The following is a 27243-nucleotide window of genomic DNA, read 5'->3' as shown; positions in this document are numbered from 1 at the left end:
TCCTTGAAAGTAAACAAATAGCATATGTTGTTAACTAGGAAAGTGTTTTAGTAAAGATGTGATGTTTAGAATGAAGTCCACAGACATAATGTGTGTCCTGCTACAATAACAATTTTGACTTCACTGTCTGTCCATCCACTTTGTCACCTGGTTCTTCCTGCTCTCTCTCCTCTCCATCCTCCTCTTGCCCTCTTGGCACTGACAACAACACCAAAATAGAATGTACAGAGCTACAAAACAACATATAATGTGAGAATAAATAAAGAAAACAAACAGAGCATTTGTATCGTCAATATATGTAACAGTATATCAATACACTGCTTAGTATTGTATAATCATTGTGATGTCCACTGCAAAGAATGTTGGGGAAACAGTAGCTATCGTGGCTTTATAACTATGTGGTCTTGACTACCTGTCCAATTTCTCACCCGGTTCTTGCTCTCTTTCTACCTCTCCATCCTGCTCTCTCTCCTCTCCCTCTCCATCCTGCTCTATTCTTACGGACAATAACACATAAATATATCATATGGAAACATCTTTCTCCTTGTCTGTCTCTCCATCATCCTCTCTCCCGCTTTGCTGTTAACCATATGGCAAACATAACAACCAAAGAATTTATAATGTGATAAGAGGTGGGAAGATGAGGCGAATCTATGTCAATCTTCTGCGTTTTAGTTAAATATTGGGTTGCTGTGCTCAATGCGGTCAGCTAACATCATTTTGACCTCACTCTCTCACCTGAACCTTTCTTGAAAAAGGTATTCGGTTATCCATCTATGGAGAAACTAAAATATATTTTTCAAGTTTTGTTTAAAAGCTTCCTACCACAGCTAGGCAGGTGGCCAAAACACACACACGCACGCACACACAGACACACACAGAGCGGAGCAGTGGAGAGACAGGTGAAGGGAAGACAACGATGACAACTCATTAAGTGAAATTAAAGCATCCCAACAAGAGCAAATGTATTAATTTAATACATTTAAAACCCAAAGATGGACTGAAGTGAACCGCTAACATCTGAAATGCAGGCCAAAATATACTTTTTATTTTAATATCTGGTTTTATTATTATATATTAGGGGAGTGTAATTTTCGACGCCAAACTCGCCCGAAGGTAAATAGCTGCAGCCTGTATTGTTTGATACAAGTGAGTAAAGTAGGAATGGAGGTCGTCGCCACTCATTAAAAATACAGGGCCTCACTATTGCCAGGCAGCAGATGCAGCAGCAGCAGCAAATGTTCGCTGTATGAAAGCTCCTCTCACTGTTTCTCTCTCTTCTTGGTCCCACTCGGCCCTCGGCTTTACACTGGCATTATGTCATGTACATAGAAATAGAAATAGATTTGGAAATGTTCAACGGCCTGACATAAAATATTAAAACTTCACGATTTCAAACGTCATAACACAGTTTGACATTTGAGGTTTTTCGTCTGATCTGTTTCGTATTAGCAGTCCGTAGGGAAAGTGTTTTTTGAGCCCAAAATAGAGGTTTGAATTCCGTACAAACCTTCAATTCGTATTGAAGAGTTGTGTAAGAGCATTATTTTCATTTTATCCGTGCTTGGGGAGCCAGTAGGAAGCCAGAGGAAGTCTATAATACACTTTGTGCTTTGTGGGCCCAAAAAACACAGATGCAAGGACGGATTTAAAAACTAATAATGAAAGGAGTGAAATCTTGGACCAGGGCACCCTAACAAATCCCTGCAGTTTACAGATCAAATTTCTAGAACCTCAACTCATACAACTTACTGTACAGTGTCTCTGTGGAGACAGTTTTACTCTCCAGTTTATAATATACACTGTTCTAACTTCAAATTCTGTCTCCAAATAAAGTGGTTCAGAGGTTGACTAAGATAGATGCTAAACACCAATGTGATTGTCTAGTTGCTTGTGGTTCTTTCCCATCAGACTTCTCTGATATCACCGTGAGTAAAATTAGTACAATGAGTTTGTTTAAAGGGGCAACACAGGGGAAACCCACAAACGTTGGAACACATAATCTCTAGAGAAAAGGAAATATAACACCTTGGGTACCTTCCCTCCACTGTTCACTCTCACTCTCCCCTTCGTTCACTTCAACACCCATTTAGATTCCACCCACAATACTGAAACAAAATACCCGCACTGGCTTTGGCACAGTGTCTTCTCACCCCATTGCCTCCCATCCTCACTACTTTTATCAGTGACAGACCTGCTTCTTAATAAAAGTGCATCACTGATGGGAAAAAAAAAAATGTCAAGGCTGCTTTGGCATTTTCCCCCCTTCACATTCTCCTTGCCAAGCTTTTTCTCTGCCCTGCCATTTCTATCCAAGCTGCCGACTCGCAGCCCAGCCCACTACCATCTTCTGTGCTGGCCAGGAAAAGTAGATTACAGAGAGAGAATGTCATAAACTCTACAGAGGGGAAGCATAGGTTGTCAATTATACATATGCCACTCTGCCGTTATCTCTGACTCGCTCTTTCTCCTCCCACTCCAAGTGACTTGGCCGAGGCTGGCCCTCTCTCATCCTCTCCGTGCTATCTCTGTCTAGGTCTGACATCTGTCTTTGTCACATTGCCACATGCACACACACGCGCACACACACGCACAGACACACACATACATACACACTCTTAAACACACACACAAGCCATCCCACACGCAAGCGGGAGGAGAGACAGTTGTCACAACTCAACCCAAAATATTCTGATAGCTTAGAATCCAGCGTGGTTGGAGCAGAGAGTGGATGGAGGGATGTGTTGCAGGAGATGGAAGCGTGTATGTCTACATACAGATGGCTCTATAAATAAACCACTTCAGAGGGACCCAGAGAGAGAGAGATGAAGCTAGTGCAAAGAGCGTGCGGCTTTGCTTCTGTTAGAAAGGAAGCTCTGGAAGGGTTTTCCTTCATCCCATATCTGGTTGCTGTGATAGCTTCTTGCTTATTCGTGGATTTTTTTTCATTCTTTAGCGTTTTGTTATTGGTTGATATGCATTCATGTTGCATTTGAAACATTGGATCTGGTTAGTTTGGTTTCTCATTGTAATTTAGTGAGCGCACTAAAGACATACGATCATCCTGTCGTTATCACCTACAAAAACAACCTGTAATTGTCATTCATTGGTGTGACCTGCATCTGAAGTCGGTGTGTTAACAATTCAGGGACATTTTCTGGTTTAAATAGAGAAAATGGATAAATGACATTTTGTAAATTTCACTACCACTGTTATATCATTATGGTATGACTATAGCATCGCCAACTTCAGACACAGTACTCAATACTAATTCATATGTGCCAAACAACCTCCTTCTGCTTCTAACATTATGTTGGAGGTGATACCTACAACCAATCAATTCGGTTTCTGGAAAGACCAGTGAGGCTTCAGCTGTGTTTTCTTCTTCTATTGTTTAATTCTCTCTCAACTTTGTGCAATTGGAACACTGCAAACAAACCGAACCATAGTTTAGTTTGATTCAGATCGAGACCACCTCTGTTGGTTGGACTCCATTTTGGTCTGTTGGTATGGACCATGGTCCGAGGCACCTTTCACACCTGTTATTTTGGATCAAACTCAAGTAAAAGTCAAAAGGCACAGACCAAACAAGGCAGGTGTGAATCTTGTAGGAACAATGTATGTAATAAATGCACGGCAGAGACAAACAGGAGCAAACCAGACATGCAGGAGCAGACAGGTATATGGGCCTCTCTCTATCTCCCTCACTGTTTCTAGTGGTGTTGGGATTTCTAATGTACATCCAGGATAAACCTCTATAAATGTAAAGCATATCAAAAGTAAACTCTTGCAAATTCTGACACCATTCATGGTCACCAGTTTTTCTTCTGTATTGTAAGTAATCCAGGTGATTGTTCTCTGCACAGAGCAAACAGCAACCGCTGACAGAATTACCTGTCAAGATTTGCCACAATGTGAAAAATAGGATGCAGGCTGAAGAATACAGAGAGGTGTAGTTTCAAACAGGCAGAAGAAACGGAGATGGCTGGTAGAGAAGACAAAAACAGGGATTTGACGGATTACTGCTGGTCTGAGGCAGATAAATAGGGAAAAGGGATGAAGGTGTGCACAGACAGGGGGACATCAGGAATGACGCCATGGATGATATCTGGTGGTTTGTTACACAGAACCATCTGGGAACGCTTTGTTGGAAACTGTTTGGAAAAGGGCAGAGGCTTTCAAAGACTTCTGACATAACTGACACTACAGCAGCATCTAAAGCCTACTTCACACGACACGTTTTGTTTGCCCGATTTTCCAGTTAGCGACAAGTTTTGAAAGTCGCCAACAAAAGCCCCAAAACTGAGTTAATCATGGTTTGATCCACGGTTGCCATTAGCTGTGTGAACTCTTCAAACATGCAATTTGATGGGCTCACTGACACATCGCAGACTCCCACTAAATCCCTGACTTTTGTATTAGTGTTGACAGAAAAACAATTTTCATTTTAGACGACGATATGGTATTAGTATTTAAAAAAAATATTCAGTACTACTTTTGATACCACGATAAAAAAATAAAAGGTCCAGTTATATTAAGCACTATTGTTCATGTAATACTTTTCTCTGAAGCGGCACATATTTATTTAAACCATTATCAATATCAATAAATGGAAGGGATGTACACAAACAACAGCTGATAGACCCGTTTGTAAAAACCCACAGATTGAGGATCAGTTGAAGTTTTATTTCTTTGAAGCAGCCCTTGTTATTTTTTTATATCAAAAGGTAAATTAAGGGAGATTACATTGTTTTAAACACACGGTAAATCAATTTTGTTCTCACCTCCTTGCATATGTTTGTGAATCAGAATCATTCTAAATTGACAGGCGCATGTCCGCTGTCTCTCCTGGAACATCTCTATTTCTCAATATCAGGATATCCGTTTGTCATGAAGAGAGCGGTGTGCTGAACACAGAAGATGAAGTGATAACAGAGAAAAGGTTAAAAGAATTTCACAACAGCCGAAACTGAAATGATTGTATCGGAGGTGTAAGCTGCAAAAGACACACGTTTCCTTCCAGAGTGACGATATTTTAAAAAATGAAGCCTGTGCTGCAATAACTGAGGCAGTGCCGTGTCCCCTGAGGCTCAGACGGTGGCACAAGTACAAAAATGGTTTGACATCAAAGTTGATGCCAAACAAACAGGAGGACAAGGAACAGGAGATGGGTCAGGATTAGGGGCTGGCAGCAATTATTGGACAGTCATCATTAAGTGATGGCACATGCACACATAGACTTGCTGGGGGGGGGGGCTTGAGGGGACATGAGCCCTGCCCTTTTTCTTCCTCGAGAGAAAGTGCCCTTTTTCTTGGGTCCTCTTCTTTTTTTCTTTTTTTTAAATGAATATTAGATTCCTGTTTGTGGTCGGCTTTCCTGTCAAACAAATATACTGATTGAATAAAACATCTAAATATCAGGTCAGATGATTAGATTTAGTCACTACCCTCCCTCCCTCCTTGTCTCCTGCACAGTGCTGAGCACTAGAGCCGTGGACATTTCTCCATTCTTAGGTGCATCGCGCCGCGGACGTGGATTCTAATGAATAATTATAACTCCACTGCTTCAGGACAGATGCACATTAAAGGTCCAGTCGTTACTTTGTGTTTGTTTGATTCACTCAACAGTTTATGAGACACATTGTTGCAGAAGAAGCGACGCCCTGTTTATCTAGGAACATGAATATGAATTCAGAAGGTTTTTATAGAGATGATGAGACTGAAAGGCTTCATGGTGATTTAATACATTTGGTCAATACATTAGTAAATGAAATTATTGTTGTCTATCAAATCCTTTTTAAAATTTAAATAAATGGAGTTTTAATATACTATGCATTTAGTCAAAAGGGTGTGTGTTCACATTTTCTAGGACAGCCGGGCCATCATCATTTGTGCGTACGCATGGTCTGAGGAAGTTCTTAATTTGTTCGCAGAGAAGGAACAAATTTAAGCAAGAACATATTCATGAATCACAGATTTGTGCGTCAAACGTTTGTACATTTGTGGGTACGGACTGTTTGTGAATGAGGCCCAGTGTCTCTTCTCACGTGTGTTGTCACGTTCAATCGTAGTTTGGAGACCAGACATACTAGTTGCCAATTTCTCCTGGTGAAAGATGGTGAAGTGTGTGACCCCCTGTCGCCAGCCAGTCATGTATGAACTAAAAACCACTCCCTATCACACAAATACAAGTCATGTAGTGTGAACTGCACAGCAATCCAACGACTTTGAAAGTCACGTTGTCTGTACTTGGTGCGGTCTTTCGCAGCTGTCATTGTTGTCAATGAACAATGTCTTTTCCATGTTGTAGGAGTATGTTTGTTGAGTTCCTCCATTAGTGGATGCTGTTTGAAGATGGATTCTCTCTCGCTACTTATAGCCTTAGATGTGTTTCTATGTACAAGCTCAAGTGAGTGCATGGTGAGAAGAGCTGCTGTAGGGTAAGACAATGGCAGTGGAAGACAAACGTGGTTGGTGTTAAAATGAATATTGACACAGAAAATTAGTTGCTTTGAAAGTTTTGGTTTCCACGTTACCAAAAGAGAAGCAATATCTACCATGATGGGGACCAACTCAAAAGAACTAGAGGTGTGATCACACCACAAGAATTCTGCTGTTATCTCGCTTGCTCGCTCTCTGATTTTTTTTTTTCTTCTGCAAAACACTCAGCATGCAAATGAAACGGCTTCACAACACACCTCCTTGTCTCTCGGAGGAGATATCAGAGAGATCTAGTGATTAGCACCGAGCGCTGAGGAGTCACTTCAACGTGTTTCGTAACAGTGTGCCACAGCAAAGGCGATAATCACTCCGACACAGGTGTAACTGACGTGAACTATAAATATGTATATTTCTATGAGTGATCACAGTAGAACATACTATTAAACATGAGAAGAATGTTGTGAAAGAAAAATCTAAACCTGAAGTACACAAGTGTGTATAAGTCTGTCCTCCTGGGTTACATTCCAACAACACCTACATGAGTGTCAGTATGGTTTTTACTTGATATCACTTTATATATAACTACATGTGTTACAGACGTATATGTGACTTTATGTGTTTTCACTTCATATTATCATTGTTTTCCATAATATACCTTTAAGAATATAGCTTCACTGTGCACAGCATCTTTCCTTTAATCCCACTGTTACAGGCCTTTTGTATGAACTCTCTCACACTTGGCCATTACCACCCTCACCTGTCTGATTCAACTCCTGCATGGGGCCTCATTTATAAAACAGTGCATATGATTCATACTTAAAGTTTGTGTGCGCACAAAAGAGAAAATGGCGTGAGCAAAAAAAAGTGTGTAATACTGTCCGCGGTTCAGCACAAACACCCAAGATCACAGATCTATAGAATCTATATCAGCTGATGAGTCATTCATCATCATTGGCGATAAAATCTTTGTGGTCGCTGAACACTCGTTTCCTGCACGTAAACTCCTCCAGCAGTGCATCTATTTACTAACATCAGTGGTATTCTAACCTCCACCCTGGGACATCGGTTAGAAATAGAAGTTTAAAGGCGAACCATAGTTTATTTTTTAAGTGGTCTCCAGTGCGCTCAGTGCATGTGACAGCACAGTCATATCCACTGCAGCGATTGTACACACACAGAGTATGAAAAACTAAAGTCCTACTTGGTGATACAGGCTCTGTGTAATAGAAGATATTATTCAAAATGATGAATCACTGAGTTCGGTTATTTTATGGTATCTGAGCTTAAGTTGTTATGCTTTAAGTTGTTTTATATCTTTTACAATTGAAGGTTCTCATGGAACAGTTATGTTGCGCTCTTGGTTTTAATGTTAATGAAGAAGTGGATCAATAATCTAAAGTTCACCACCTAATGCCTGCATCGCAACGTCCCCTTCTCCAAAACGTCCGTACGCATGGGTCAGAGTTAGCCTGCACGTGCGCACATTCTGCCTTCAAGATTGTTTTTACAGAAGTGGCATACGCAAAACATGGGGTTGAAAGACGCTTATGCAACAGTTCTAAACGAGGCCCCCTGGTGCGCGGCATGATCTCCCTCAGTCTGTGCTCTGAAGCATTGAACCTCACCCAATACTCAATCATTGGCATCAGAATTAAGATTAACATTGTCCACCCATTTTCCATTCAAAGCAGCTTAGGCTATATAAAATGAGGCTGACAGTCACTTGACTTTCAACATGCACTTCCACAGATCAGGCATATTCTGATAATGTATGTTGTGTAGCACTTATAGTTTACAAGGTAAGGGTTTAACAGCCATAGAGATTTAAAGAGCTTCTGCACACAAAGACATAGACATTCTTATATTCAGGACTCCTTGAATATAGGTTTAGTCTGTGAATGACAGTTTTTGCACTTTATGTAAATGTTCATGATAGTAAGTCATAGTAAAGGCCGACCCACCGACCCTGACCTACACATCCTTTCTTTCTGCATCTCACCATAGAGCACACAATACTACGTGAATTGGCTCTTAATGCTACATCATGAGGTGGGGATTTGTGCAACATATGGCTGCAGGGCTGTATTGAGCAAACTATATGTTGTGCATGCATGAAAAAAGGTCTGTGCAATGAATTAACCGCAGTAGCACCCGTGCAATGCAATTTTGTGGGTTTGTTTGTGTGTGTCAGACACAGCCACTTGTTTGTCTATCGGCCGATTACAACGTGTGTCCCTTGCTGCATGGAGCCCATACATCAGACACCAATTCCCACAATTCCTTTAGAACAATCCCGTAATTCCAATAAATCGTTCCCTCGGCTAATCGAGCTCGCTACACGACAAAGAATTCTGAGGGGATATTTTCAAGTGCTCAACAAAAACCAAAAGGAGCCCACGAGGAATAAAACTGGGTGAAACAAAAGGGGAAATTAATAGTTATAATGCTGAATGGAAAAAAGATTTTTGACTTTTGATGCCAGACAAGAGCTCTTTTTCCGTTGCTGGTGCATGGAGGCTCCAGAAAGCATCAGAGTCAATCCTTATGTTACAGGCAAAAGCATCCTAAAAAGGGTAACATAAAAAAAATTGTTATTTATGATATTAGGCTATAGAAACTAAATGTGTGTAGGTGTTATTTCCCTGTAATTTTGGCAAATAAACAAAATGTCTGTCTATTGTTTTCCAGTCCCATGCCTGTTAAAGTGATGCACTGCACTACTTGAGGTTGTTTTTAGAGATGCTATAATAATAATTATAATAATTATAATAATACATTTAATTCATTCAGATCCTTTCATCAAAGACATGAAATAAGATAGATCAATAAGAACAGAAAATAAAGACAATGGTGTTAAAAAATGATCAAGTAAATTAAAAAGCAACATCATAGAAATAGGTCTTGAGTTGTTTCTCAAAACAATCAACAGAAGTAGCTTGTCTGATGTGTGGTTCCAAACCTTTCAGAAAGCTGCTTCCCCAAACATTGTCTAGTTCATTTTGGGGATATTTAGCAAGCCTGCGGTAGAAGACCCGAGGTAACGGTTAGGAAAATACTCTGATAAACGATCAGAAATGTATGAGGGTGCTGTACCATTACAATTTTTACTCGTACTAAAACTTTCAGCCTCTGTAGCACCAGTGCTGTCGGCAAGAAAAGTTAGCTCACAGCCCTGGGCTGGTTTTGCAGTCGACTTTGACAGTGGCTGACAGTCAAGACAACATCTACATTAATTCGTTGCAGAAAGCTGCCTCTCTTGTTATTTACTATCTTGAGTGCAACCAATTTGTCATGACTTCTGCATCAAATCAAGATGTTTTCAAAACTAAACAAATCATGGCTGATAAACCACCACATCAAACCGATCTGCTCCGCACAAAAGCTTTAAGTTGCAGAAAATATCAATGTCTTCCTAACGTGGCAAGTCTCGGAGTCAGCCTCGGGTAGTAACAAACAAAAACAGGGATGCTGCTGTATGTTTCTGATCGTGTCCTTTCTTATTACTCGCTCCATTACACTGTTAACAAACCCTCATGTTATCAGCCATGTTCTGCTCTTTCCTTATCAGATGGCAACACTGATATGCTGGTTCATCAAGTATTTACATGTAAGCATGGCTTTAAGTTCTCAGTTTGCTTTTTAGCCTCAATATAAGCCTGTGTTTATTTTGTGTTTATTTGCATTACACTTATCTAAGAGCAGAAATTTAAGATGGGCTCACACTACAGACCAGTCTCAAATATCTTTGTGAAGCCGGCCCCTGGAGAATATCGTGAGAGGAGCACTGCTCGGCCTGTATGTGTAGAATGGAGGAGTTCCCCTAAAAGGATGTTCACCCACTACAATCATGATAAGAGTTTGAGATTCAGATTCAGATACTAAAGTTTGTGTTCTGTGTTGTGGTTGTGAGCAGAGGAGAGAGGCTTGATAAGGATAGATCTCCATACGTCAAGTCTTTCGAAACACCTCGTCCTTTATTCACTTTCTCATTCTCTCATCTGTCTGCCCACTTTAAGCTTGTATTACAGACCCCTCATTTTACATCTCCGTGTGGAGAAATCTTCAATTGAGAGATTTATTGCCGTTTTAGAGCCAGAGCAGGAGTGGGAGTTATAAAAATCATACACAAGTGATGAAGATACAGAGGAAATGGAAGCGAAAGCTAGAGGAAGGGGGGCTGACAAAAAAAGAAAAGAGCATGTGTCTGTGAGTAAGTCAGCATTGCAGCCATCTCTGTTTACAGCGTTGTGAGTGCAGGATTCCAGCTGTCAGTGAGTGATACCAGGCAGGTTTGCTTTACAGGAAACCCCAAAGTTCCTGAACTCTGTCAGTGTGCCATCTTCTTTCCACAACGCTCTTAGATCTCACATCCGACTGCCGAGCAAAGGCTAGTGCAGCCTGAAGTGCCACATAACGTCCCAAAACAGACAGTGTGAACTTCTACAGCGATACTCCACAGTGAGTTTCAAACACTTGTTTTTTTACTGAACTTGTCCAGTGATTTCACAGTAGAAAGAGCAAGATAAATGCTGCAACATGGAGTGAACTGCTCATTACGGCTGCTGCTGGAGTGAATCACATGCCTACCTGTGTGTGAGTGTGTGAGTGTGTGTGTGTGTGTGTGTGTGTGTGTGGTAGAGACCATTACAGTCCGTTGGATCCATATCCTGTCTTCCCTGCAGCATCTACACACTCTAATGATCTGCCATCACTTCTGAGGCTGGATTCAAACCGTTCTCTAGCCGGGGCACAGTGACACACTAGTGGATGATCTAATGTACCTCATACCTCCAGCCACACAACACACACACACACAACACACACACACACACACACACACACACACACACACACACACACACACACACACACACACACACACACACACACACACACACACACACACACACACACTTAATGTATATATTGGACTACCTCCAAACACACAAAGGCCCAATGTAATAAGCATTGATCGTGGTGTTCGCCTCATATCACTAATAGATGTTCTATGGTCCTGTGTCGTTGTTTCCAAATGATCTCCCTGGTTGTGACACCAAATGGCCCAGTCCACCACAAAACCACTGAGATAAATCTTTAGTCGGCTTTCCACTATTGGCCAACTCTGGCATCATCCGTCATGGTGCTGCAGCTACGCCTCTATAATACCCTTCATACCGTCTGGAATGATTCCAGTTTTTAAAATAGTGTCAGGGACTTGGTACAGTGCACTGAAAGAAAAGGAAACGTAAGGGAAGACGAGAGAATATGAAAGGGAGGAAAAATGACTGCAGTAGTGCGGGTAAAGAGGACTCCTATTAGGGCAGTGAAGGGAGAAATATTGGCCGGTGTAGCCCTGTACCATTTGTCCTCGTCAGGATCTTAAATAGAATCGGGATCAATTATTCATAGGGTCCATAACTGGCAATAAATGTTAGCTGAGACGGTGCAGCCTGGGCCAGGGATAGACAGAAAAGTAAGGTTAGAGGCAGTTATAAAGGGCCGAGTTTTAAAGTCTGGACAAAACAGCTGAATAACCAATTACAGTTCAGACCTAGAAGTGGCATTTAAAAGCCCTTTCAGTGTGTCTGATGTGCCACTTTAACTGCATGACAATCTGTGGAAACACAATGCTGCCTTGAACCCAACAAACATACGGCAACATCAAGTCATCCAAACATGACTAATCCCTTCAGAAGCAAACGTTATCACACAAGGGCCTCAGAACTCCTCATTTGGCTGAGGAGCAGTGAATCATTGTGGGGACATGCCAGGTTATTGTGTATTCTACTGCGAGTAAATTATTTTTATTGCATTTCTTTCGGTCTGTCTGTTGTTCTTTTAATTTTCTCGAGAACCTCCTCATGTCGAGTGTGAAGTTATTGAGATGTTCTCAGGGAGGTTACAATCTGGATAAGCACAGGCCAAGAAACCAGGTCCTACTGACAGGTACATTTTGAATGGGTGCTGCACCAGTTCTGTCACGTTAGTGTATTATTATGAGCATGTACAGTAGACAGTACAGTACAATACACCCAAGCCACCTATGTGTCTACTGAGTAGAGTGATGCTTGTGTATTAATACGTCCCCTGTGCTTGTTGCACTCAGGAGTTATTTGTCAAGATGTACACAGACCAACATGACATGCGCAACATTTTAACAAATACACCTCAGAGAGATCCCTGATGTCCGATTATATTGTCAGACGTGTTTGAGGCTCAAATTGAAAACTGTTGTGAACTGAATTGCCTTTCAATCCTTAGGACGTTCACGATATCAAAGTTCACCTTTTCCTGGCATGATTCAAACTGCACATTCAGGCAAGACATTCACAGAGTGTAGTCTGTTTGATGCACTAAGTACGAGTAGGAGTTGCTTTTCCCCAGCTGTTTTCTGCAGAATGAGCTCAAAACGTATTTGCTACCCACAATGGTCATACATGTTATTGGAGATTATTCTAGTCAGGGTTATAGTGGCACCATGTACAGGTAGTATAGAGTTCTGCTCAGGGATCCCAATATGTTTCCAGGCAAGACGGGATATACAGTGCCTTGCATAAGTATTCACCCCCTTTGGACTTTTCTACATTTTGTCATGGTATAACCACAGATTAAAATTTATTTCATCGTGAGTTTATGTAATGGACCAACACAAAATAGTGCATCATTTGGAAGTGGGGGGAAATATTACATGGATTTCACAATTATTTACAAATAAAAATCTGAAAAGTGTTGAGTGCATATGTATTCACCCCCTTTACTGTGAAACCCCTAACAAAGATCTGGTGCGACCAATTGCATTCACAAGTCACATTTGCAAGTCACATAATTAGTAAATAGGGTCCACCTGTCTGCAATTTAATCTCAGTATAAATACACCTGTTCTGTGACGGACTCAGAGTTTGTTGGAGATCATTACTGAACAAACAGCATCATGAAGACCAAGGAGCTCACCAAACAGGTCAGGGATAAAGTTGTGGAGAAATATGAAGCAGGGTTAGGTTATAAAAAAATATCCAGAGCTTTGAACATCTCTCTGAGCACCATAAAATCCATCATAAGAAAATGGAAAGAATATGGCACAACCGCAAACCTACCAAGAGGAGGCCGTCCACCCAAACTGAAGAGTCGGACAAGGAGAAAATTAATCAGAGAAGCAACCAGGAGGCCCAGGAGGACCAAAATTGAACTTTTTGGCCTCAATGCAAAACGCTATGTGTGGCGAAAACCCAACACTGCCCATCACCCTGAGCACACCATCCCAACAGTGAAATATGGTGGTGGTAGCATCATGCTGTGGGGATGCTTCTCTTCAGCAGGTACAGGGAAACTGGTCAGAATAGAGGGAAAGATGGATGGAGCCAAATACAGGGAAATCCTTGAAGAAAATCTGATGCAGTCTGCAAAAGACTTGAGACTGGGGCGGAGGTTCATCTTCCAGCAGGACAATGACCCTAAACATACAGCCAGAGCTACAAAGGAATGGTTTGGATTAAAGAATGTTAATGTCTTAAAATGGCCCAGTCAAAGCCCAGACCTCAATCCAATAGAGAATCTATGGCAAGACTTGAAGATTGCGGTTCACAGACGGTCTCCATCCAATCTGACTGAGCTTCATCTTTTTTGCCAAGAAGAATGGACAAACCTTTCTATCTCTAGATGTGCAAAGCTGGTAGAGACATACCCCAAAAGACTTGCAGCTGTAATTGCAGCGAAAGGGGGTTCTACCAAGTATTGACACAGGGGGGTGAATACTTATGCACCCAACAGATGTCAACTTTTTTGTTCTCATTATTGTTTGTGTCACAATAAAATTTATTTTGCACCTCCAAAGTACTATGCATGTTTTGTTGATCAAACGGGAAAAAGTTTATTTAAGTCTATTTGAATTCCAGTTAGTAACAGTACATAATGGGAAAAAGTCCAAGGGGGGTGAATACTTATGCAAGGCACTGTATAATCCCTCAAGAGTGTTTGGGTCTGTCTGACCCAAGGCCTCATCTGAGTTGGCTGTTGGATGTGCCTCAACTGGCTTCATTCATGAAGGAGAATAACTTCCATTGTAAAGGATGGGAGCATAAGAACACAACATGAAAATGAAACCTTTGCCTTCAGTCACAGTTTCTTGTTCATCATGACAGTCTTGTGCCACTTCCATCGTACCCCTGACGTACTCCCTTGGACTGGCAACTATGTCAAAGCCTGGAGAAGTAAGTCACCGTTTTCCAGCGCAGTACCATGGTTTCAAATCGTTTTTATAACAGTAATCATATATCAATCATGACTGGTTGTTCTGAATGGCCACAATCAAAGGCACTGTAAAAGTAATGCATATGAATTAGCAGAAAGGAAGAACATTTCCTATACTTACTACAACTACTCATGCAATCAATAGAATAGTTCACTTTACTTCCTATTAATACAAACCACTAATGGTAATCTGCTGTTTTTTCCACTTGTGATGCATCACTCAAGCTAAAGTGCGAGTGTGGATCAGTGACGACCAAATGCACTTTGAATTTGAAATCTCTACTCTACTCCATCAAATTGTCCCTTGTATTTCCATCCTGGCGCAAAAACACAAGCCTGAGGCATGAATTATCACACAGAGACAGTTCTGGTGATAATTGACTAAAGGAATGCCAGGCACTTACTGATGAACATGGAAACACTCCACTGTGCATCTCCAAATGGCTTTAGCGAGCTAATGGTGTTGTGGGAAAAATGAGCTCACATAAGGCAGGGGAGGTAATGTAGCTTCCAGCCCAGCTCATTTTCTCCAAAACGAAAGAGATAATCTGGACCCCCGAAGGCCTCCAAGATTGAAAGCTTCGCAAGCGGAAAGGCCAAATATCTAATAGAAATTAAACGCAAACCTGGGCCAAAGTTTTCTCATTTCACTCCCACGTCACACATCAGAGGCACCGACGATGTTCACATGCCTACAGTGAGGAATACATGTGAGACAACAATTGACCTTTTCCTTTTTATCTGCATTTCCTCCTTCCGTTTTCCCCCTATTTCTCTCTGTCCTCCATCCTTCCCATGTTATCCAATGTCTTCTTCTATTTTCTACTCATTCGTGTCTTCTTCTTATTTCCTTTCATTCCTTTCTCCCTCCTTCAGCCCTGTCATAGAGGGCAGAGAGAGAAATGCAGAATGTTTGTGACAACTGAGGCACTTCCCGTTTTTACCCAGATGGACTGGCAGCTAACTGTCTCAACAGAACAGGCTTGCATTTCCACCAGCATCTCATCTCCTCTCCTGCATCCAGTGTATTAAAAATATCTTGATCCCAAAACATGATGTTTTAAGTAGTTACTTCAGTTATCCTACATGTAGCTACTCCCTGACTTGGCACCTTAAGATGTAGGTGAAAAGGTGAGTGGTCCCTTGAGCCTTTATTATTTGTTACATAATATGATAATATGTATTGTAGGGCAATTAAGTAAAAGACAAAACCTGCCTGTGATGGTGATGTAAACCACTTCACTCAACGTATTCTCATGGTTTGTCTATTTTTATGCATATTTTCAGTCTGAGTAACAAAAGATCTGAGTGCAAATTCGGTAAAATTTAAGACAAAGAAAGAAATGTAAATATTTCAACATACGTGTGTACTTGGGTGAACTGGAAAAGATGCTATATGGACAAAAGCCAAATGAGACATACTGCAGCAGAAACAGACAGTGAATGACATCCACTGAAGCCTCCACTGAGAAGATTGAAAAACTATGCTGGGGCGGTTTTGGCTCAGGAGGTAGAGAGGGTTGCTCACAATCCATGGTTTAATTCCAGTCTGCATTCCGAGGTGTCCTTGGGCAAGACACCGAACCCTAAATCGAATTTGCTTTACAGTAGCAGATGCAAATGTGCGATAATTTCAATTTCCTTTTGCTGAATTTTGGGAAATTTGTTTGCTAAATTTAAAAAAACATGTCTCATGACTTGACGATGGAGGAGCGACCTGGTTGTGAGACTATGGTTCACTTATTGACAGCCTGTAAACTGGGAGGAAAAGGGATTATGAAACTAAAATGCAGAAACACAATATAAACTTATTAAGGGCTGTAATTATATAGTCATATCAAATAATGTCTGTATTAATATGGAAGACTTCAAATCTAGAATATGCATGCAATGGCGTGTGATTTATATAAGAACGCCATGATAACAGCAATTTAAAGAGTGCAGTAATCTGAACCACGCACACAAAAACACAGGGGGGAGCACAGGGCAAACTAATCTTTTTCACCCATCTCCCTCCTTTGACGTGCCCGGTCCCACACTGCAGAATGTGAATCTGATCACCCTTTCCCTCGCTGATCCCTCAGGACCCACAGCCCTTTCCAACTCCACATAGGAAACCCCATGCATTATGCATCACCATCCAGGCCTATTTTAGAGCAGCAAGGGGGAAAAAAATAGAGAGAAACACAGAGTTTACCAGGCTCCCGCAATCAGTCCCACAGTCGCTCGTGTTTCTGTGGAAAACGAGGTCTCGTACCGACTGCACGGAATTACCAAGAGGAAAACATGAAATATTTAGCATTGTCATCCCCTTCTTCCCCAGCACCAACTTCCTGAGGGAAAAAAAGTCAAAAGAAAGTGAAAGATGGCAGAAAGCGTACGGTATGTTTTCTTCTTATGATCGTCTGGATGCTTTTTCGGGAGGTTGGATGTGTGAGGAAACACCACATTGGACTGGAAGAGGTTAGGATCTCAAGTTTTTTTCCCCTCGGGAGATGGGATGATACACACAGAGGTGGAACATGGGATTTGATTTATACTCCTTGGGACTGAATGGGCTAGCATACCAGGCTGGTATAGGTCAGATCAAAGCAGGTGTGTCGGAGAGTGATGATGGTCAGGCAAGGCGAGGCATTTAGCATGCATTAATGGACAAGCAACCACAGGCAAGTGCATATAGTGCATGCATACATTCATAACAGGACCTACACAAGGGGTGACCTTGGTAGAGAATATGCCTCCAAAGGTAACTTGAGAGCGTCTCTGCGGCCTCCTTATTCAGTTGAGAGTAGAGGACTGGTTCATTGGTGGGGGTGTGGGGAAGGGGAGACAAGGCTGCTGAGTCTGAAGATGAACAGGGAAAACTGACTCAGGATGAACAGCTTGTATAAAGTTTTCATTGAGGATATTAATTGACTAAAGGTACAGCAGCTACAGTATTAGTAAAAAGTTGGTGTTATACAGTCGTCCTTTCTTTTCTCTTTCTTTACATTTTTTCAGATTTGCTCATCCACTGTGCATAAAGATGGACGACATGTCGGCTCCCAAAAATGAAGCCAAAGCGTATAAATTGCCCCCTGGTGGCTGGGTGCAGAATAGGTCATAAACCTTGCCTCCTCCAAGTTAGTGCTGCTAGCTTGGATTGAGGCCAGGATTTGTCTCCAGCGAGAGTCATTCTGTTGCTGATTTAATGACATTGCTTCACCTTTGGGTCATCCAGGTCCAGGGGCGGCTGGCCAATAGAAGGCGGTAGGGTGCCGCCCTCCAAAAGAAAAAAAGGAAAAAAATATGATCGTGATACATTTAGTTAATTATCATTATAATTGTCATTATTATTTTTAATATGTATTGAATTATACAAATTATCAAGACAGTTTGTCCTGCCTGCTGGCTCTGAATATCATAGTCCAATCAGCTGCAGCGTCAAGCCCTGTTCAATAGACTATCTGATTGAAAATCGCCCACATCGCTCAGATAGACTTTCATATTACCACGTTTTTTTTTCTAATTTCAGGCAATGCAGTCTTTATGGCTTCCGGGTGGGCTCGCACTAAAGTGTTTTCGTCATATGTAAGCTGTTGCACTTGCACCTTGGTGGTCCAATCACGCTGTGCCTTTGATCTCGTCACTGTCACATTCAAGATAAAATGTCGAACAAGAGGAGCAACTCGATCGTGTCGCTGAAAGAAATACCGTTCAGTCGTCGTAGTAAATCAGGATAAATTGGCATTTGATGCATCAATGTGTGAGTAGCATTTTTATTATTATAGATTGTCAAGGTTGAGCTCACTCATCTCTCTACTGTTAGTAGTTTATTCTATACCAATGCATCGTATTTAACTGATTTCTTATCAGTTTCTTTATAAAAATCTGAATCGTAATTTAAGTTATCAAATGAAGTAAAAAGTACAAAATTTCCTCTGAGATGTACTGCAGTAGAAGTATAAAGTAGCATAAAGTACCTAAAAATGTATCTGAAGTACAGTACTCACAAATACTGTAAAATATGCAGCCTGAGGAACAATCCTTGTTTTATGTTGCCATCTAGTGGATACTTTGATCTGCACTGCTCAGTGTAGTAAGAAGAACACAGCTAGCTACACAATAATTGTTCTTGATTTGCTGCATCTTAAATAAAATGTTATCTGATGAACTGAATCTGATGATTGTGAGACTCGCCTATTTATTAATGGAAAACAGGTCTGTCTTCATATTCAAAGGTACTGATGGATGACAATTTTTCATTCATTCATTTTTTTTAAAGGCATTTTATTGAAAAGCTGTCGACAAATTGACTGTACAGTATGTAGCCTAAGGAACAATCCTTGTCTTGTGGTTACTGGTGGTATTGCTATGTGAGGTGACCAGAAAAAAACACATTTTATTCAAATGAACGTAATGCAATGAGACAATGTCGAGCTGACTTGAGTTTATTTACCCATTAAACGGGTAACCTTAGCCATCATCGCAACAATTGCCCCCCCTGGGAAATTTGGAAGGAGCCGCCACTGTCAGGACCCCAATATCCCGGCTCCACTCCACACTCAGTACTGCGCAGACTCTGGCTCCAAACTGCAAGGTAGCAGCATCTGTATCCAGGATATTTTAACTTCATTTTTGTACAACAGGAGGAAATGGAGACACATCATTCATCCAGTCTACGGTCCAGATAGGCCTGATTGTTATTTTAAAATACTCTATTATTAATTAAAGGTGACAGGTTAATAATTGAATACCTTTTAAAAAGTACACAATGTTGTAATGACTTTATAGGATCCCTGAGTCAGAACCCTAGAATAGTCCTAAGCCCCCTCTCTTTTGAAGCACCCTGAATAGCCCTCATCTATTGATATCAAGGCTGTCCAACCTGGAGGCCTATTATTCTCTGCTCTCACAAGAATTGCACGCTGTTTGTCAGTGTATAGTCATAAAATGGACTTTCTTTCCCCGAGCCTTTGTCCATTGTCTGAGAGGTTCTTCGGTTAAAAAATGTCATTTTCTGCCTCTGTGTGTGTGTGTGTGTGTGTGTGTGTGTGTGTGTGTGTGTGTGTGTGTGTGTGTGTGTGTGTGTGTGTGTGTGTAACATTCTCCTCCAACATAACCACTTTTCATCTTGTACCGACGCATGTAACACGTCTACTGAGCTTCTTTTTTTTTTTTCTTTCAGAAAGGCTTCCATAAGGAGGATAAAAGAAAAAATCATTCAATCGTGTGGGAACACTGGGGCTCTTTCAATTCGCACAGGGACATCAAAGCACCCAGCAAGACACTGCACTATTAGAGTCCATGGGTGTGATGGAAATATACCACAAATATATCGAGTCTGTTCTGAAATCCATGACTTAGGTTTCATAACAAACAGCAGCAGACGTTTCTCAGTCATTTGTCTCCTCTGGGGATTGTGATTAATCTAACCTTTGATGTTTCTGAAACAACAGGGAGGAGGAAGAGATGGGAGAGATGAGCGGGCCACTGGGGGAGCTGCATGGGGATGTCGAGACTTAGTAATGCAGTGCTTTGAATGGCGCGTTACTGAACTAAATTGAATTGAATCACACAGGATATTGAAAGTGTATTGTGGCGAGTGACACAGCACGTGTCAAGTCACAGCGTCTTACAGTTAAAAGATTAGTCGGAGATAGACGGAAGCTCAACTCTCAGAGGGAGAGAGGCGACGAGTCACACAACAACAGAAGTGCGGGACTACTTCACGGCCTGTCGACCCCGACGTACAGCATGACACAATAAGCAGAGAGCTGTGAAACAGAGCCAAGTTGTGTTGAAACATTGAGACATGCATGATCTAATTAACAGAAGAAATGTCATTGTAGTGAGGGTGTGGGCATGTGCCTCCAAGGTTATGCAGCGCAGGATGTGCCGTTAGGTGTGAATTAGGCAGAATTAAAAATAAATCTGCTGTCATGCATTATTAACACTACCCTAATTGCATTTGAATGAGTGTTTTAGACGCTGCGTATACGTGCAGGCATCTATATGCAATCAGGTGCAGTCCCTCTTACTTATAGGATTACTTCTAATTCTCTAAATCGATACAATAATATGATCTTTTCTCTCTTGATGTTTACCGTGAATTGATCGTACAAGTTGCAGATTCCCTCCAATTCAACTGACACAAGCAAAAGAAAAAATAGAACTATTTTCCACCATGTTGGCCTCTCGGTTGCCAGATGGCTGTGGGTCATCTTAACTTTGACCACAGTACAACATGTGGTACTGTTGCACAGAGCAGAGCATATTGCTGCCTCTGGTTGTGACGAGCTTTGACTTAAATGTAGCAACACTGCCCCTGTGTGGTGAAATGATAAAAAACAAACAGGTTCATCCAGCCAAGTTGAAAAAAGAAGCTTGAACAAAAACAATCCCTTTGAGTTTGTTTCTGTGACAGGGACTTATTGGTGTTACTGCTTTTAATATAATTATTAGTATTGAATATGAATATGAATTCTTCTAAGTGCCATGTAAACATGTGTATGTAGTATGAGGGGTCAGCTGCATATTTGTGGTGCAGAGACAGCACTGTATTGTAAGTTACATGTAATAAGTTGAATTGAATTTTCAAATCTAAGTTATATGCTGTTGCCAAATATGCAGAAATAATAGATTAATGCTTGTGATGTAAATAAATGATTTTATAAAAGTTACTATTGTAATCAAACACTCACACAGTGGGGGGAAAATGGATCAATTCAATTCAAATAGATAATATAATATGTAAAATATATATCTGTTTATTGGGTAAGAAAACATTTATTCTTCAATTCATTATTCAAATGATGTTCCTGACTTCAATCAGGGGCAATGAAAATAAAATATCACTAATCTAAAACTAACCGGTTGTGTCAGGGCTGTGTGGGGGGGGTTTGATCAGGTTTGATTGACAGTGCCGGAGAGACAAACAAAGAACCCAACAACTGTCATCGAGTGAGAATGGGATTGGTGCAGGGACGTATGCCACATCATCTTTTTCCAAATAAACCAAACCCATTTCAAACCAGTCAGATGAGCAACGGAAAAAGTAGGTGGAAAATAATGTGTTCGTGAAGTAGGTTACTTGTAATAATGAAGTTATTGAGAAAAAATATCATCAGGGCTTTAAAACTTTCTGTCTCTTATTGTATATCATCTATTTGACCCAAGCTGAGATTCAGTGTTGAGAACCAGCTGAATACAAACTGTACACAACCAGAGACGATTTTACTTACATCGGTGTGTAGTTTTATAAATTATTTTATCTCACTTATGGTAGAACATTAAAACAAATTTACTTTATCACTGATGTGCACTAATTTAAAGTTTTATGATTTTGTGTTTCACTGGATTAATATGTATCATTTGCATATGCATATACAGTAAATATATATCAAAATTACTACAGCATAAATGAGAACTTTGTAGTGATAACATGTGGAAATTTGACTTTATATAGATATATTACATTTCCTTGATTTATTTATTGGCCACTTGAGGGCTGCCAACAAGCTCTAAAGACAACAATGACATTGTATTACATTAAAAGGTTGTTAGGGTGAACATGTAAACATACAGTTGCCAATGCATCTAGTGTTGTCCAATATTCACTCATCATTCTTTTAGCTCGGCTTTGTTCTCCACCAACTCCTGGGGGATATAATACCTTGCTCTTTATCTGCTAGATGCTTTTATCTCAACCTTTGAACTTGGAACTGCAGAGTCTGGTGTTATTCTCTACTGGACCATCAATACAGCCGACCCCATACACAACGTGTACAATCCATGGTGGTTTGTGCAGTCTGAACTTTGGGGCATATCTCTACATACTCTCATGTTATGTTACTGTGGGACACTGACTATATGCACATTATTTGGAGGTTGCACCAGCACAACTGCGCAAGCAGGGTATTGTTTTCACTCGTCTATTATTTGTTAGTTTAGATAATGGCCCCTTATCAGCCCGATAAATCATGACACAGGCCACCTGCCTCACCTTTGACCCACCACATGCAGCCACATCACCACAATATCTAATTGGCATCAGTGTGGGTCGGCCTGATAAGGTATAGGACATCATACCATTTTTTAAACTTCATGCTCTTTGAAAGTACTTAATCTCCTCGGAAAGACAATTTCAAGAGCAAACTGCACTGCTCATGGCCACTGATAAGAAACTGTCTCTGTTGACATTTGAGATAAAGAAAGGAAGACATTTCAAGATCAGTCGCACATTTGACTTTGGGTCTGGTGGTAAGACTATAACCTCAATACAAACCAAGGACACTTTGCATAAACCAACACGGAGCCGCTCAGATATTCAAACACGCTCACACTCCTGTCGATGAAGTAGCTCCTGCTGATTCAAGCGTGGGTGTCTTACTGGACGTCAGAAAAATGTATGGGACATTAAAGTGGAGTTACTTTTGAGTCAACAAAACAGAGAGCTATGTTTCTATCATAAGCCCAGAGAAGAAGACATGAATGAACGAGGTAACCTGCACTCTTCTCTCCATCTCTCCTCCATTTTAGTGCATTGGAATGAGTAATTGATGAAGCTGAGGAAATGACTATTGAAAAAAAAACACACCAGATCCTCTAAGTGCAGCCGAGTCTATGTGCACTCACTTGATAAGCAGATACAGAAACATGAGTAGAAACGGCACATGAGTGCAGCTAATGGTCCAATGGTGAAGGAGTCCGTTCACAATGGACATAATGTAAGTAGACCTTAATTTTACATCAAATACAAACATGCACACACTGTACTGGGGGAATTATCAGGTGGACCCTGTCCTGTGGTCCGCACACACACACATGCACACACACACGCGCGCGCGCATGCTTTATATAAAGGGTTGAGCCCTTGAACTGTCTCTGTCAGTGCGTCAAGCAGAACCTAAAGGCAAACCTCTATCTCCACTCACACACAAAATGCCTGCAGACTATAATGGACGCTGGGAGATGGTGAAAAACGAGAACTTTGAGGACGTCATGAAGGGCCTTGGTGAGCTGCCATAATTTACTGCCTGACAAAAATCGTTATTACTGCATAGACAGGGAGAATGAGCCTTGTTAGCCCCATTAAAAGCAGGAATCAATTAGGGGAGCATATTTAAAAGATGCATCCAAGCAGAGGGGAAGACCTGAACCGAAAATCTGGAATGAGCATGACAGAAAGAGTGAGAGAGCAGCAGTATGAGTGAAGCAGAGAGACAGAGACAGAGGCAGAGACAGAGAGAGACAGACAGAGAGAGAGACAGAGAGAGAGGGAGGGAGGGAGGGAGGAAAGTCTGAGGAATGCCTTGGCACTGCTTCATTTCCTCATTGAGCTGCTGTCAGGCCAAGTTAACCTCAGTCTGTGAGCGGCTGCCGTCCGTTATCACGGCAAATAAATATTGATTCGCTTCCTTTCTGCATTTTCATCCTCTTGATTCACAGAGAAGGGAAGACAGATTCCCGACCCAGATTAGGCAGCGGACCAGGGTCGTCACTTTAAAAAAAAGAATCCAGCACTCAACTTGTCTTCTCCTCCTTTTGGCGCGTTGATAATCAGGCCCCAGAAACACTTTTATTATTCATGACTCTATCTGCAATTCATAAAACAACCCTGCACTCGGCTCTCGCAAAATTCGTGAGATCCTGAATGCCTCAACCTCATTTCCATGAAGCGGACGTCAAAATGATGGTCCTTATGAAAATGGGTCGAAAATATCATTTAGATGAGTAAATATAGGGGCCACATCTGTAAAAATGGGGGAGAAAAAATGAAAATGAATTTTCACTTCAGGGCAAATGGGATATGAATATCTAAACGGCCAGGGTGGGTGTATCTATTTGGCACGGCCCCAGTGCTGAGCCGGGCGAGAAACGCTTCAGGGCCCGTTCTGACTCGGAGCAAGGACATTTTTAAAGTGTAGATGAGACAGTGGAGAGGAGCAGTCAGACAGGAATCATAATAATGAGTGGACTATTGTGTTACGTGTGTGTGTGTGTGGACGTGTGTTTTTGCCTGTGGACATGAGGATTCAAGAAAATGATACATGGCTTCATAAAAGCAGGGACCAAAGTGGCTGACTGGTCCACAACGCTCCCACTGACTTCCATCCCGCTCTCCCTGTGCGCTCGCAGATATCGACTTTGCCACCAGAAAGATCGCCTCCCACCTGCACCAGACCAAAGTGATCGTCCAGAACGGAGACAAGTTTGAAACCAAGACGCTGAGCACCTTCCGAAACTACGAGGTCAACTTCACCATAGGGGAGGAGTTCGAGGAGCAAACAAAGGCCCTGGACAACCGAAAAGTCATGGTGGGAATGTTCTCTGATGGTTTTTTTTACATTCCAGTTCTGTAGAACGAAACAAGGATCACAAAGTCCTCATGTAGTAGTGGTTCAGCTGTATCATTGTTGTACTGATTCGTGTTTTTTTTTTTAATCCCACTAATTGTGTGTATGTATGAATTGTATTTATAAGTACGCCTGTCTTTTTTGTTAATGCCTTTGTTTGTGTCCCTGCATGCACTTCTATGTTTTTTACACATATGTCTATTTGTTATCTGTATGATTTTTAACGTCAACCTGCCAGGGCAGTGAGCATAGATGCCCTGACCATTGTTTGTGTGTTTGTGTGGCGATTGCTACAGACACTGGTTACCTGGGAAGGGGACAAGCTGGTGTGCGTCCAGAAGGGGGAGAAGGAGAATCGCGGCTGGAAACACTGGATCGAGGGAGACATGCTATACCTGGTGAGAAAGAGAGAGAGACGTGTGACACGTTGGTTTAAAAACTGACACAGAGATGGAAAATATTTCTTTACACAGCTGCCAGGAAATGAAGCGTTCCTGTGTTTAACACCAATAACTTTCACTCGCTCGATGGAATATTTCCCAACCCTCTATTATAGCACTCTGATTTGTCTCATATCTTTGGGTGATAATAGTAAAAGAAGTTAATGAATCACAATCTAAAACATAATCCCTGAGCACAACGTGATGATGTAACAATTAGTTGCATCATATTGAGTCTAAAGGTCTGTGTCTTCTTTCTCAGGAAATCGCTGTGCTCGACAAGGTCTGTCTGCAAGTGTTTAAGAAGACACAATAACATGGAAACTGCCAAGCTCGTCATCTGCTCACAACTGTCTGTCACGTGCTGCATGTTGCTGTCTATTTGTAATGGAAATGTGGAATAAACTCATGTAACACCACTCTGCTTTATTTAACTGTCCACTTTTAAAAGAAAGAAAGAAAGAAAGAAAAGACGTTTCCTCTTGTCTGAAAATCAGGACTTGAATATTAGAGAGGCTCCTGTTAATATATATACTACAGTGTGTTTGTATGCCTCCTCCAACCAGTACAGTTACCAGATTCATATAAGATTCATATCAGGCTGATCTTAAAAAAAACATTAACTTATTTTACGAGGCCAACGTGACCTTGACTTTTGACTTTTGGCTACTGAAATCAGTTAATCGCTGAGTCTAAGTGGATATTTGTGCCAAATGTGCAAGGACCCCCTCAAGTTGTTCTCGGATGGATGCATGGACAGATGGATGGATGGACAGATGGATGCATGGACAGATGGACTAACTTGAAAACATGACTGTCGCTGTCGCTGGCGAAGTGGCATAAATCATTAGAGTGCATTAGAGTGCATACTTTTCATAAGGCCCCGCCAGTCCATTTAAATTCAATCAAGCTGCACCGGATTTCAAAAACGCATTTCTTATCAGTCCACCAAGTACGAGTGATTGTTTTCATCCAGATCCATGAATTTCTCTCCTTTACGTCCCTTGCATTGGCATGGTAGTTAAGCAATACATCCACTAGAGGGCAGCACAGAGGCCATGTTTGTAGTTTCAGACAACTACAAACATGGTGATAGTGGAGGTTGTGATCGTCATGAAAGAGGCCAAGGTGGCTGCGTGTTTAACGGCTTAAATACACCTTGACGGACTGTGAATTCTTTGTTGTACTTTCTTTCTTGTGTCTTATGATCGTCACACTTTAAACGTTTGTTTGTTTGATAGTCAGCAGGTTTACACAAAAAATGCTCAACTAATATCCATTTAATGTGGGTGCAGATGCAGATCAGGAGGTGGATCCAGGATTTTAGGTTTTACTTTCTTCAACAATTTGAGATATTTCATAATTTCCACTGCTTTCTCAGACAGTAACTCGTGGATCTTTAAAAAAATAAGACAGGACTAACATTTATGAATGTGTGAAATTTGGTGCAGATCCAACAACAACAACAACGTGAAATGTAAATGTGGTTGCATGAGGCCTTGGTATGTGCTCACTGAGACATTCGAGTTGGAACTGAAACTCTCAGGAAGAGCAGCATGAGGCAACAACAACAACACAAATCCATCCAAGACACTTCCTTCAACAAGACACGAGGGTACACGCGGTGGTTTGTTGGACTTGTGACGTCGCTCTCTTTTTTCCCCTCAGGTACAACATGTCCTGCTTCTCTGCAGCTCTAACAGGAAGAGCACGAACATCCACGTAGCCAAAGTGAGCTGGGTCAAGTCCCACAGTGACAGGGAGGTGCACACCGGAAA

General features: G+C 41.4%; 1 protein-coding gene across 1 annotated transcript; it reads left to right on the top strand.

Moving 5' to 3' along the window:
- Window positions 1–23547: 23547 nt before the first annotated feature.
- Window positions 23548–25930, top strand: LOC117772777 (retinol-binding protein 2-like). Its single transcript, XM_034604227.1, has 4 exons — window positions 23548–23683; window positions 24808–24986; window positions 25322–25423; window positions 25728–25930. The coding sequence occupies exons 1-4, from the start codon at window positions 23611–23613 to the stop codon at window positions 25779–25781; spliced, it is 408 nt and encodes a 135-aa protein (XP_034460118.1). The 5' UTR covers window positions 23548–23610; the 3' UTR covers window positions 25782–25930.
- The last annotated feature ends 1313 nt before the right edge of the window (window positions 25931–27243 follow it).

This window comes from Hippoglossus hippoglossus, chromosome 13, assembly GCF_009819705.1.
Source record: "Hippoglossus hippoglossus isolate fHipHip1 chromosome 13, fHipHip1.pri, whole genome shotgun sequence".
NCBI lineage: Eukaryota > Metazoa > Chordata > Actinopteri > Pleuronectiformes > Pleuronectidae > Hippoglossus > Hippoglossus hippoglossus.
This window is presented reverse-complemented; position numbering and strand designations above follow the sequence as displayed.